Consider the following 14,987-nt stretch of genomic DNA (forward strand, 5'->3'; position numbering starts at 1 on the left):
ATGTATACAAACGTTAAAAAAATAAAAAATAAGTAGTTTTAACATAATCGTCATTTTCATTATTAATTCTATTAAACACGGCAGCAAATCGTCTCTCATTATTTGCCTCTTCTGTCAAAAAAGTCAGGTTATTTATCACTCAGCAGTGTTGTCATATTTTAAATAATTCCGGTGTTGCAGTGTCAAAATGTACTATCATTATTGGATTTTAAGACGAAAATTTAATAATAAAAAAAAACATCCGGAGCAGTGGTACAGATTTTCGGTGCTCCGGCTCCGCTCCTGTGCTTCGTGCTCCTGCTCCGAGCTCCGCTCCAACGCTCTGATAAATTGGTGCAACGTACTATAATTTCGAAATATAAGAAGTTTGGAGAACTTGGAAAAAAATTGCTCGAAAAACAAAAAAATCCCTTGACTTTGTTTTAAAATGAAATTTCTTGAATTCTTCGGTAAGCATTTTTGGTTGGAAGAGGTACCTAAATAAAAAAGGGGTCTCGGAGTTTCACAAATTCTCCGTTATTTTTTCCTGAGAAAGAAAAAACCTATATATTTTCAACATAATAGAATAGATGACAACGCGTACTATACTTTTTCCGCAAATACTATAATTTTGGAGCCTCTGTACTATAATTCCACTTTGAAAAGATGGCAACACTGGTTCCACTATCGCCATCGCCAATCGCAGTCCGTCTCGGAACGTAGGTTCTTCTGTGTATATTTTGTCGTTTGTCAAGCAGTTAATTGCTGCTCGTCGAAGTGTTGTGCTTTGAAATGTAACGTAAAAATGATAGGAAGACCGTTTTAAAAAGTGAAAAATATAATGTTTGACGAAGCAAAGTGACAGTTTCAAGTGTTGCGGTCATGGATATGGATAAAAATAACAAGAATAGGGCCCGAGGTACGCCTCACTCGGCGCGGACCCTGGTCTTCGAGGGGTCTGAAAAGGAGCGCCTCTCCACTCATGGCCCCGTACAAAATGCTTCGACCTGCGGTGACATCAAGGAAGGTCAGTGCTGTGTCCCCCTTTACTTTATTTATTTTGTACCATTGACAAAATTATGCAATGTAATAAAAATAACAATATAATACTCGTTGTTCACACGCGATACGTTAATCGTGCATGTATCGTATTTGTTGTAACTGCCAGGTGTATTCATTAAACCGGTGTCCTATTTAATTGCACTTTCGGATTTTCTTGTTATCGTGGCATATGCCTATGTTATGTATTATTCGATTTATTAACTAAGCAGTAAATAATTGTGAGGGAACCAAAATGGAGCTTGACAGTTCACTTTTGACACCTGTTACAGCGATCTCATTTTTTGGAATTAGCTGGTTAAATTATATTTAAAATTATATTAAAAAGGTTCTCGGATTCCTGTTGAAGTGCTTTGAGAATGTGATGATGGCGTGAAAGTTAGGTTCTTAAAATAACCCAGGTTATTTCTGCCCCACCGGTGGTTAACGAAACAAAATTATTGCCTTGACTTCACATTTTCGAAGGGCTCCTCGACTCGAGATGTCAAAATTTTACCATTAAATTTTTTTTTTATTAAAGCCTGGTTTGTATCGTACTATCCTATATTTTATTTTATAGGTACCGTGTGAAGTCGTATCGTTGCTTTGTCAGTTTTGGCAAACATTCAAAAAACGATTCGATTGTTGTATTGTTTTGCTCGATTGAATTACAACTTCAATACGCTAGCTTACCTCACCTGCCTTACCTGGTTATCCTACCTAGAGTAGGCTAGCGTCAGAATTTACGTGTAAAGGGGGGGATACACATTGAAGTCTTCAGGAACATATTATTTCTCCTTATTAGCTCCTGAGAAGCTTTTACCAATTTTGGAGTCATAATGTAGCCTTATAACTAGCCCTGCTGTAAAGCTATAAACGAGTGCCGCCCCACTATTCTGGATAACGGATTCAGCGCTCGAAATGGAAAAGATTACGAATCGGAGCGCTCGACAATTTTCTGTAGATATTAACATAGTTATCAAATTTTACGTATTAAAATAAGTGTGTTAGATTTTCCATTATAATGTGCCCTATCTAGGTCAGACGGTCAAAATATTTTCCGGAATGGCGCTCCGGTCCATTTCGAGCCCTGGATAATATAGTATCTACAGATTGGCCCGATAGTGGCCGGTCTCCGTTGTGAATGGCACGATAGAAGTACTTAATTCCTATAAGTAAATAGGTACATACGAGGGTGGGTCAATAAGTCCTTAGAAAAGCCGACAGGTGGCGCGACTAGTACTGCAAGCGGTTTGTTTTCATGCAGCGGCACTACCGATTCAGTATGCTGCGAAGTTTCAATCAGATTGGTCGGGTTGTTGTGTTTTTCGTACATTTAAAAAAAAAATTGCTTGTGGAAAATGGAAAAATGGAAAATGGAGAAAATTGAGTTTAGAGTTGTTATTAAACATTTTAATATAAAAGGGTTAACAGCAAAGGAAATAAAAAATGAGTTGGATTTAGTTCACGGCATATCTGCTCCTTCACTTGCAACTATTTATAACTGGTTAAATGAATTTCAACGTGGTCGTACATCAACAAAGGATGAACCACGCTCAGGACGTCCTGTAGAGGTGACTACACCAGAAATGATCAATAAAATCCACGATATGGTGTTAAGTGACCGAAGATTAAAGTTGAGTGAGATAATTGAGGTTACAGGGATCTCAAAAGGTAGCGTCATTTCTATTTTACATGACAAATTGGGCATGAAAAATATTTCTGCAAGATGGGTGCCGCGTTTGCTCACAGTCGACAATAAACGCAGTAGGGTGGTGGCCTCTAAAGCCCTGTTGTCGCTCATGCAACGCAATCCGGATGAATTTTTTCGTCGCTTTGTGACTGTAGATGAAACATGGATACACCACTATACTCCCGAGACGAAAGAACAGTCAAAGCAGTGGATTGCGAAGGCAAACCATGTCCAAAGAAGACGAAAACCGTAAAATCAGCTGGTAAGGTTATGGCTACTGTATTTTGGGATGCACGTGAAATTATTTTCGTTGACTATTTGGAAAAAGGAAAAACAATAACAGGGGATTATTATGCATCTTTATTGGACCAGCTAAAAAACAAAATTGAAGAAAAACGGCCTCATTTAAACAGGAAAAAAATCCTCTTTCATCAGGACAATGCCCGTGTTCACACATGTTTACGATCAATGGCTAAAATTGAAGAATTGAAGTTCGAATTGGTCGACCACCCACCGTATTCGCCAGATTTAGCCCCCAGTGACTTTTTCCTTTTCCCAAACTTAAAAAAATGGCTAAGTGGACAACGTTTTTTTTTCAAATGAAGAAGTCATCGATCAGACAAATGCTTATTTTGAGGACCTTCCGAAAACTTATTTTTCTGACGGTTTAAAAAAAATTGAGAAACGTCTAACCAAGTGTATTGAGCTCCAAGGAAATTATGTTGAGAAATAAAAAAAAAATACAAAAATAAAACCTGTTTTAATGCTTTTTTCTAAGGAATTATTGACCCACCCTCGTATTATTTTCCCAAAATCAGTATTTATTCTATGCTCCAATTTAGTAATTAGTTTCATCCTCAGCAGCATTGAACTAAAAAATGCAAATACTGACAAATGAAGGGGGACCAGGAAACACATACATAAGGGAAGTGGGTAACCTTCTGGTAGTAGCTGTAAGAAAGTACGATTCGCGAGTGTGGATAAATATGGGATACACTTAATACAAGAATATGTTATTTTCAATATACACGTAAGTATACATTCTACATTGAAGTTTGTAAATGCGCATTCAATATTGACTATATTAACAATAGTGACTAGCTTTCGTATTTTATATCTCATCAATCTGTTCTACGAGGAAGACAGACCCGTTCGACAACCCAGACAACCTAATACGTGACAAAACGACCGTGAAAATCGTGTGCATATACTAACGAATGATGTTTATGAATCGTTTTGGGTCACTTTAATTAAATTGATTTTGTTCTTATTTTTGGCTAGATAATAAAATTTGTTTTCAACTCTAGATAATGACTTTATACCTGAGTAGGTATAATAATTCAAATAATAGGTAGATACTTACGTATGTTATAATATGAGTACCTATAATATTGTTATTGATATTAGTTATTAATTACAACATAACATTATTGTTCTCAATACTTTCTTGATGTTATCCGTTGCTATTGTGTTTACTTATTTGTGTGAACAGCCGATAAGAATAAAAATAAAACTATTATGACTGTATAAATAATATTCTTATCTATCAAATTTTGGTGTGAAAACCAAGAACATAATTTAATCGCTGATTGTGCTAAATTTAAAATTCTAAATAGGTCGGTAGGTATCAAGGCAGTATGTGTAGATTACTTAGCTAGATCACTATTATAAATATTATAATTTGTAATATTTCCAAGCATAAGTATGTACCTTAGGCTAGGATACCCCCAGGCTAGGATCTTTGGCGGGCCCCCCTACCTATCGCTAAGGGAAAAGGCTCTACAGTAGCGTTTTCCAAATGGTGTAGCGGTAAAATTAATGTGTACCTACATAGGTATATACCTATATTTAGTGTTTTATTGTGTATTTTAATACATCCATTTGAATTATGTCGAGTATTGGATGCACAATTAAAAATAGTATCGTAGAACCACATAATTTAAAATAATAATATTGTTGAAGGATAATAGCGCCGGCAGGCGACTTTTTTTACTATTAAACTAAATTTGTGATGTGTGTTTATCTCACTTATCTGGTCGACACGCCTCGCCGGACCCCTCCTGAGCCCGAGCCCCCAGGCTAAAGCCCCTTCAGCCCCCCCCCCCTCCCTTGTGGGGGCCATGATACACCTACACTACATACTTAAGTAGTTAGGTACTGTAAATAAGAAATCAGTACATGACAGTCATTAGCTGTATTTTTGCTATTGCTTCATGTCGTTTGTATGTGTGTTTTATGTGCTTAACTGAGGCAGATGCATAAGCATTGCTTGTATTCTCTCTCGCGAAGCATCGAGCTCGCTGCTGTCTCTTCAATTATAATATGCTAATTTATATTCTTTTTCAATCGAGATTGGCACTTGCATTTGAATGGCCTGCTCTGCACGGCTGGCTCTGCATGATGCCCTGTTCCATGATTAAATTTGGTTCATACACGTCTCCCTTGAATCGGTACCTATATCTACCGAGGTGTCGAGAATGTCGATAGCACCCTGCATCGTATGTAACTAATTAATTAGGTATCGAATCAGGGCTGTACGGTGCGAATTAATTATGTACCTACCTAAATAATTCATTGGGTTAAGAAGTATGTAGGTACCTCCTATCATAATGTGCAACGGTGACATCGGGCTATTCAGTGCTTATAACAATAGTTGTCTCAGTGGAATATTTAAAATATTATATCCGTCGTGTATCAATAAAAATACAATTTTCCAAGAAATATATTTCGTTTTCACAATTTTTGACTGCGGCGCTAATTTTTCTTTTTGTATTTTTAAGTAGGATAACATTATTATTCAAATGGTGCATTGATACTTTCAGTTCACGTAAATGCATCTAGGGCAGTGTTTCCCAACGTGGGGCGTACGAACCACCAGGGGCAATTTGAATGTTTTGGGGGGGGCAATGGACAAATTATTAATATTTGTTACATTTTTCATGTTAAAAATGCCATTTTCGAAAATATTTTTTTGATATTCATACCCTGACTTTCTGAGAAAAATATGGTAGCACTGCTATATTTGTTCCTTGTTAATTTTAGTGAAAGATGGCAATACTAGCGCAAATGTAAACGTCAAAATATTGAGGTTATAGTAGACCACATTAGTACCTCCCATAAAAACTCTTTGCAGCTCACATCAAGCACAAGGATTGCACTAATTTTCTTCTGAGTAGGTACATATTTATTTACGAAAATTAAATTGAAAATAGTATTGCCTATGTGTATTTTTTATTTGATGCTATTCATTTATTTTCAGAATTTGTTAGGTAACTATAAAATTTTGATAGGGGGACATGGAAATTTTTGAAACATTGAAGTGAGGCATGGCACAAATAAGGTTGGGAAACCCTAGATTCTAGGGCCAATAGGGTTACATTTCCATAACCCTGCATAAATTAATATTTTCGAATTAACTGCTATATAGGTACCAAATTAAGTAGATAATATGTACCTACTTACATGATATTATGCCTTTCCTGGCGTATACGTAAAAATTATCATGTCAACAATCAATCATGTGTACATGGTTTGCAATTCCGGAATCTCGTTCGATGTACATCTTTATTTATCTCGAAAGTATTCACAAACTATCCAAATATAACATAAGTAGGTAACTAATGTGACCAGTTTCTTAATAAAAATAATAACAACCTAATAATAACCTATAAAAAAAATGTATGTAGGCATTAATCTAAACGATTTAGGTTTTGTGTGAGTACTTAGTTTGATTACGATTTTGGAAAAACTTTCGTATCTATGTCAAAAAACGACTTAGATTTGCTCTGTCATATTAAAACTATGATTATTCATTTACAGTGATCGAGATTTTTCAAAGTAATTTTTTTTTATTTATTTTTAGGAACTTTACAAATTACAATTTCAAGACATTAACAACGTGATATAAACGAAAAAAAACGTTATTAAAAAAAACAAAATTAGGTAATATTGGTAAAAGAGTAAGTGTAAGTAAATACAAAAACTATGAACTACCTACATGGAAGTATGTCGAATGAGTTAAGTTGACCCTATTTTAAGAATTTATAAAGCAACGTCCACCTAAACTCACCCTCACGCAAGGTTAATGTATCGATAACTGAAGCGACTTGGTTGAACACAGTTATTGCCCTCCCAATTGGCATGGCCAATGGCGGTTTAGCTTCTGCACCCTGGGAGAACAAACAACTGATATTCGGCAATATTTAATAGTATTCTCTAAACGTTATTTTTTCACAATTATGTTAGTACCTAATCGAAGATTGAAGGGTTGAAAATATATTAATCTCGAAATCCCGGGATTGAAAATTCTCTTCGTGATTGCTATCCCTAGTAGGTATACCTATCCCATTTCCTTTATCCGCGTTGTTACACACCCCTATTTTTTTGGCATATTGGAGTGTCACTTCACCGAATAAATTAACATACCAATTTAACGTGTTGCTTCCGAGATGTATCTGAATGAAATTTGGGAAGGAATACTTAATAAGAATATTGTAATTCACCATTGTTGGGTTTTTAGCTAGTTTATGAAATAAAATAATCTTTAGGACTCAGTGATTCCCAACCTCTTTTTGTTTAGCGGAACCCTTACCCTTAAAATATTTTTTTTTAATTTTGCAGAACCCCTACTTGACTGACACACACTGTGGTCCAGGGTGTTAAATCACAAAATTATTAGTCGGGGAGATGTTCCATGAATGGGACATTTTTAGATAAGTCCTTAGCAATATAAAATGAATTGGAAGAAATTAATACTGTTTTACTTTATATTATCTGATCGTATATAATAAATATTTAATAAGTAGGTAAGTACTACATCTTAAAATTATTCGTCGTAGGTCATTTTTATTTTTATCAATTAAAAAAGTCGTCTACTGTCCCATTCATAAACAGCTTAGGTACCATGAATGGGACACGCGAATCTTTAAATGGGACAAATATGAAGAGGTAGAAAATTATCGGAATTTTATCTTATTCTTTCAATAAAAATGATGCTGCAAATAAAACAGTCATATCTATTCGACGTAAAGATCGAAAAGGAGTTTCTAGTTTAAAAGCTTTTCAGTCAATGCATACTAGATTTATTACTTTTAATCCGATTTTTTGAACTAGGATTATTGTTGACTTCAACAAATTGAACGGTTGGGATCTAAAGTAATCATGACATTTTTTACTGCTATCTTCCAATATGAAGCTAGAATTTCCTACAAAATGATAATATAAATTTATTATATTCAATTCCACGTGATGTTTTATTAAGTCGATAGCTATTTCGGCTGCAACACCATTAGGTATCAAGACTACAAAAATAAACGACTTGTCTATGCTTAATGAAATGATTAGACAAGTCGTTTATTTTTGTCATCTTGATAATGGTTTTACAACCGAAAAACCTATCGACTTAATAACATTCTGTATAATTGCATATAATTTATATTATAATTATCTAAAATAGAATTCTGCCAAGTACTTAAATGTTCACACAATTCTCAACGGTTCCGCCAAACAAAAAAGGTTGAACATCACTGATGTATGAATAAAATAATTTGTTTGCAGTAATATACTATAATACCTATCTACTTACTACTTATACATATCGGTAATTTTCATTTGTAGTAAGTACAAATAATGATGCTGACGTTAAGTAATTTTATTGTGCGATCCGTCAGAGGTATTCGCGTCTTTTTAGAATCCACTCCCGAAAGTACTAAGTACTTCAGTTAAAAAAAAAGAAAATGCGTCCCCACCTACTTAATAACATGGAAAAAATGGATGCGAAAAAACGACGTGGGAAGCGGCCCATTAACATCACTTAGTTGTTTCAATTTCCTCAACGTCTGAAAGTTAATATAAATTATCTGCTTCTGCTCTTGCGTTGTGGAATTTTCGTATTTTTCATTTTCCTCGGTCGAAATGAAAATGTCGCGGAAATTGTCTATTTACCTGCCCCCCCCACCCCTCTCCAAAACTGACAGGAAGTGGGAAAATTCGATTTGGCCATTTTGCCAGCGTAGCTTTTTCAATGTCCGCGTTCTTTTTCAAACATAAATTGCCAATATTTATTTATTCAGCGTGTCAACACAATTAATTATTCAATTTCGGTTGCTGAGGAATTTTCATCACCTACGTGGACACGTGAACACTGGAAAACATTTTTAAATCAATACTCATAGGTAACCAATTTGGCTGTAACAGTACATAATATATTATATCTACCTTTCTCTGTAAATATGGTCTGAATGATTCAAAATCTGGAGCTGAGAGATAAGTGACAATTCATGGCCCCCACAAGGGGGGGGGGGTGCGCTGACAGGACTCTAGCCTAGGGGCCTGGACTCAGAGGGGGCCCGGCGTGGCGGGTCGACCAGATCAATGAGATAAACACATATTAATATTATAGATTAATTTAATAAAACGCAAAAAAATGTACTTATTCCACTTTTTCATTTAATAAAATTGGACCGGTTTCGTCTGCTTCAAAGGGACATTTTCAACTATAATCAATAATACAATGCAGTTCCACCATGTATTAACAGTTAACACAATACAAGACATCTTAATGTATTAGCTATTTTGCTTCTAGGTTTTTATCATTTTAAAATATATGGTGGTGCGATGCCATTTTTGGTTGTTATGTGATACTCGACAACTCCATAATACGATGTGTTCATAAGTCGCTAAAAATACACTGTTTTTTATTTGATCTCGAACACCATTTGGAAAACGCCACAGTAGAGCGTCAGACTGCCTTTAACCTTAGCGATAGGTAGGAGGGGCCGCCAAATATCCTGGCCTGGGGGGTCGGTTCAGGATGTGGGGGTCATGAGCGACATTGATAGAGACCGAAACCGAATTATCGCGCACGTGGTTTCATTTAAGATTATACGTTATCATTTATCGCCAAATAAATGCTGACAAAAAATATAAGAATATCATTCAGTTTAGACCGACCGAAACTGTGAGGTTTGTCGCTGTCACATTACCCCTCAGATCCAGAAATAAGACGTGTTGGCTTTTGCCTGCCCGTAAGTGGGTAGAACTAAAATTAAATTTGCTATTATATGCTTATCAGTAATTCGTTAGTATTTACTTACTGAACAAGCTGAACAACTTTTGTAGGTACCTACCTACTTCAATCATGATCAATGAATTTACAATAGACAAGTATCGCTTCTTGATTTCACAGGTATAGGTGCATAATTGCTGTAGATAACACACCTATTATAATTAATTATATACCCATCATCCTACGTACATGTTAGTAAGTAAATCTCTTTGTTTAGAATCATTCCCAGACAGGGAAGATTTAAATTAAAATTGAAAACATTGTTATTGTTACTACTTTTAACCGACTGGATAAATCCGGTTTCGATTGACAGATTCCAAAAACTGATGTCAAAAAAATATTTGAAAAGGGACAAATTTGTTTTTTATTATGATTCTATTGTTGAAGTTTGTCATTGCGGTTACGATTCTATTTTCAAATTAATCATTTAATTGATAGCGCCAATTCTGCACTGGGGTATGCACCTATGCATCACAATACACGAATCGGTTATCCAGAAGAAACGATGAGTCGTCTAATGGTACGTTTACATTTGACATTTATATTGTCATATTTATGTATGACACCATATTCACCAAGTGTAAACAGTAATTATATTTGTACCAGCCACTTATTTTGCGTGTGTCGACACTCACCTGTCACTTATTCAATCTACTTATATACGCAAATGTAAACACCTCGTATTCGACAATTCCGAACTTGCCGCGATATATCACCGAAGTTGGACTCCCGTCTACTTTTATATCAAGTACCTGACACATTATTCGTAGTTTGACAGGTACCTAGTGAATTGCATAGGTATATTTCTAAAACAACGGACAATCAATTATCATAGGTACACCATGAATGTATGCCCAACGTTTACGTTAATAAATGTACTGTAGCGATCTGTCAAAAATCATAGACAGTGTGAAATAAATCGGATGTGCCGTGTTCTATGGATTTTGTTCGAAAATAAAATATCGCTTTTTCTCGGCACATACGATTAATTCTGATGCACTCTGTGAAGAAAAAATGCGCTTCAAATGGTATTACCTAATTCATTTTGGCCCACACCTGCACTCGTAATACGATAATATTATATTGAATATGCAATGACGATCAAGTGCTAGATATCGCAATGTTACTGTTAATCGTTCTTCTACACTTATGGCATTTCTAAATTGTGTGTCTTGTTTTTTGGCAAAAGGTCCAATCTTGTAAACTAAAGTTCACAAATTGAGTTGGATCTTCGATTTTAAACTCTGACATTAAACGGAAGGCACCTAGTTCTTCTCGTCGCTGAATCCATTCCCGCACCCATCTAGACCATTTTTTCCTCCTTTTTGTTGCCAAAAGACTTCAAATAATAACACTCGCTGCTTTCTTTTTTAACATTCCCATATTGACAACTGACATAACGTTTTTGAGAAGTATACAAAATAAGTGTCCGAATAAATTACAATATCATATATGTAAACACCGCATATATTTATTCCAATGTTGCCATTGAATAAAGTGTCGAGACTTTATTTCAACGAGAAGTATACCAGAATTTTATGTCAGATCCATGCAGGTGTAAACAGTAAGTGAAATTTTATGTCAGACACATAAAATAAGTATAACGGTATAAGTGTCAGATGTAAACGTACCATAAGTGATCAACCCACGACGGCGACACAGTTCAAAAACCGCTAAAACCGCGCGATTGAATTTTCCACTGCAATTCGCTGCACTCTTCTACCTTTCAACAATATAATGTTTTATGTAATCCTGGAATTGGAGACCTATCTTATAATATTATTTTTTTTATTAATTATTATGCACCTACCTAGTTTATTAATCTAGTAAGTAGCTATTGAGTAACCAGGTCGTTTATGATAAACCTGTGAATTGTTTTGTCTGTATTGCGCATGCTCCAAAAGTGCTCTCTCTTGCTAATGCACCGTTTTCAGTCATCTTTCAATGCAAATGTTAAACGTCATCGATTTTTCTTGTCGTAAGATATCCCTAGGCTCTTTCGAATGCCTCGATGAACAGCGTCATCGTCCAACCCACCTCGCTTTCTGATGAGTGACATCATCAATGATAACGGAAGAATACAACGTGATACACATAAACATATCAAGAAAAAACACTGAGTAGATTAAGCTCTTAATTCACTGAAAGTGTATATTTTTGTATTCAGTCAGAATGAGACCCTGCGACCTATTGTTTAAATAAGGGAAGCATTATTTATATTATTAAATACAAATGCAAAAGAAAGTAAAAATAATTACTTACAAGATAAAAAGAACTTTTTATATGCCACGTTTTTAAATTTTCTGTTGAATCATATAAACTTGACAATTCTATGTATTAATAAATACTTTTTTTGTACTTGATAAAAATCCTGAATAAATATAGAATACTGAAATGTCATTTTGACATTTCATATTGATTTCCATAGTAATGCACGTATATATTAATAATTTAGTTGCTAGGACCCTCTTAGCAACCAATAATAGTGTTACATTTAATGATTTTTTTCCGAAAAACACAAAACAGTATTAACTGAAAATGAATTCAATTCTGCAATGGGCCGCTGAAGAGCCCGACATTCAAATATAATTTAGTATAAAAAGGACCTCGGCGTCGTAAGTACGTTAATTTAAATCGACCTTTTCGCAAAAATCACTAATCATCGGAGATTTCATTTCAAGAAACATTATTATTATTTTTGATATTGTCTGCCGCTGAACATTATTATTATTTTATAAACACCTGCCAGATATACGCCGATCAGAAAACAGGGCTGTCAAAATAATATTATGTAATATAATATTTTTCAAATCTTAATTTCATCATAGTTTTTAATCAAACCTGTGCAAGTACCTACGTACTGATAACTTGGGTGGATTTTGTAGCAAACATACTATTGATATATAAGTATACGGGTATATTATTATTATAACCCAATTCAAATTGAACATAGGTTGATACTCAAATACTATTATAAGTATGCGTATGATTTCAAGAAAATAAGACGATGGTATAATTAATCCATATCAATTATTTGAAAACATTACATTCGCACTTTGCAAGATAACATCAAAATGTGTATATACTTATCTAAATGATGAATGACATTCATGAGTGAGCACGGCTGAAAGCTTGGAAATGTGTTTTTTTCTATTTCAAAATCTTTTAATTGTGTATTATTTTATTACAGATTCAAGGCCAACTTCATATAACTAATAAAAAATACTGCTTGTTTCTACGAATACAAAAAGACATGAAGGAAGATGTGTACAAATCACGGCAATCAGAAAGGCCGGCAAATATGGCCGACAATGCGTGATACACAAACATAAAATACACAAAATTACAAACACATTCGAAGTTTGCCGCACACGTACAGACCACGTGATATTTGTTTACGCAAAATCGTCGCTTTTCAAAATGGCGAATTTGATTGCCAGATTTTACTGCGATGAATCAGTATGTTCCTTCTTGTCTTTTTTTATTCGTAGGTTTGTTTACTATGTACACCGAGAAATTTCCATTTATAAAATCGGAAACGATTTTTACAGAAGAGTTTTGGAATATAATGCAACCAAAACTGGAAAAAATTCTATCATGTGTGTTGACTTCCTGAATTAGTTAACCCCAGGTCCATGCCACTACGTGAACCACAGTGGACATTAAGCCATTTCCACACTGGCAACCTCATTAAATTTTACGATACTTACCATAATTGCTTAAGAAATTATACCATAATTATCGTAAAATCTAATGCCGGGTCCACACCGAAAACAAGTCGCGCGACAACTCGTTAAATTTTACGATAAGCATGATAATTATCGTAAAATTTAACGAGTTGTCGCGCGACTTGTTGCCGGTGTGGACCAGGCATAACGAGGTTGCCAGCAACATGTTGCCAGTGTGGACCCGGCATTAGATGCACAAAACTTAAATAATATATAATATAAATAAAAATTTAAAATTTAAAATTATGACAGACAGCCCTGATGAAATAAATATGAAATATGAGTCGATCGAGTCGTCGAGCAAGTTTGATGACACAAACAACTTGGACGCGACCTTTTTATATTAACTAGTAGACCAGATATTATGGACCACACGTTAAAAAATCATATTTTCAATTCTCAAGGCCAATTCTGTAGAACGTCCCCTTAGATGGCCAAAAGTATTAAAAGAATGCATTGTCGCCGTGTTCTGATATATTCTAAAAGTTTCAAATATCTAGCTAGTCGGGAAGTTAGTTAGTTAAAAATCTTCAATCGTCCGATACAAATCTTGGACAAACAAGAAAAAAATTGTACCGGACAAACAAGAATACGAGCTAATAAAAACCAGGTAATTAATTACATGTCCTTAGCTGTTACAAGAAGCATATTATTATGTTATTAAAATATTTTACAAGTGGGAACTTTATCCATAATTTGACTATCGTAGTAGGCTTAGTTTTTTTTTTGTGAATCATGAAATATCCGAATAATACCATCGTTACTTTTATGAAATGATTGCTCTTTGTAAATTACCTAGGTATTCATAAAATAATATAATTTCAATATTGCAAAAAGTAAAAATCTATGTGATTCACGAATGAGTGGAAATGATGCTGGCAATTTATTCATCACCACAATGTATTTTTTGTCGTCGATGGTTTGAAATTGTGTACTTACGTTGATTTTTTGTTCAGTTACATTGCAAAAAAAAATTGTCATTCGTCCTGTTGAACTGCGAGTCGATATAAAAAACACAATTATTATCGAAATGCACGGCTGCATCGTAATTATTTCGATTATACCCACTATTTATCAAAAAATCATAAAATCCTATATAAAAAAAGATATTAATTTGATCGAAAAAGTGCCAATATGCAAAAAGAATTCATTCAATTCGGGCATGTCAGCTAAAATAAATAGGTATTGGGAAGTAAAAATAAAAACAATATAAACTGACCACTAATTTGTTTTTTTTTTCTACAGACACCCGGATATTTTATTGTAAACAAAAATAACGTAATGCACCTATTACCATTCTTTCTCAGTCATGCATTTTGACACAGCTTCGTTTTTAAATTGACAAAAGTATAATATTTTTATATTATAAAATAGATTGATGATTTTACGTGAAGAAATCAACGGCGATCAGACGATATTATAGGTACGTTAACGGCCCACATGCTCGGCGTAGGTCAAAATGGAGATGTATGGTATTTTCAGA

General features: G+C 34.5%; 1 protein-coding gene across 1 annotated transcript in view; it reads left to right on the forward strand.

Annotated features, from left to right (window-relative positions):
- The first annotated feature begins 677 nt into the window (after positions 1-677).
- dop (microtubule-associated serine/threonine (MAST) protein kinase dop) overlaps positions 678-14,987 on the forward strand; it is a 128,435-nt gene continuing 114,125 nt past the window's right edge. The window contains exon 1 of the mRNA XM_085954951.1: positions 678-1,006. Within this exon, the coding sequence (XP_085811077.1) occupies positions 862-1,006 (145 nt within the window). The 5' untranslated portion in view covers positions 678-861. The remainder of the gene's footprint in view (positions 1,007-14,987) is intronic.

This window comes from Rhyacophila brunnea, unplaced genomic scaffold (assembly GCF_057557595.1).
Source record: "Rhyacophila brunnea isolate RB1 unplaced genomic scaffold, BYU_Rbru_1.0 scaffold_4, whole genome shotgun sequence".
NCBI classification, from domain to species: domain Eukaryota; kingdom Metazoa; phylum Arthropoda; class Insecta; order Trichoptera; family Rhyacophilidae; genus Rhyacophila; species Rhyacophila brunnea.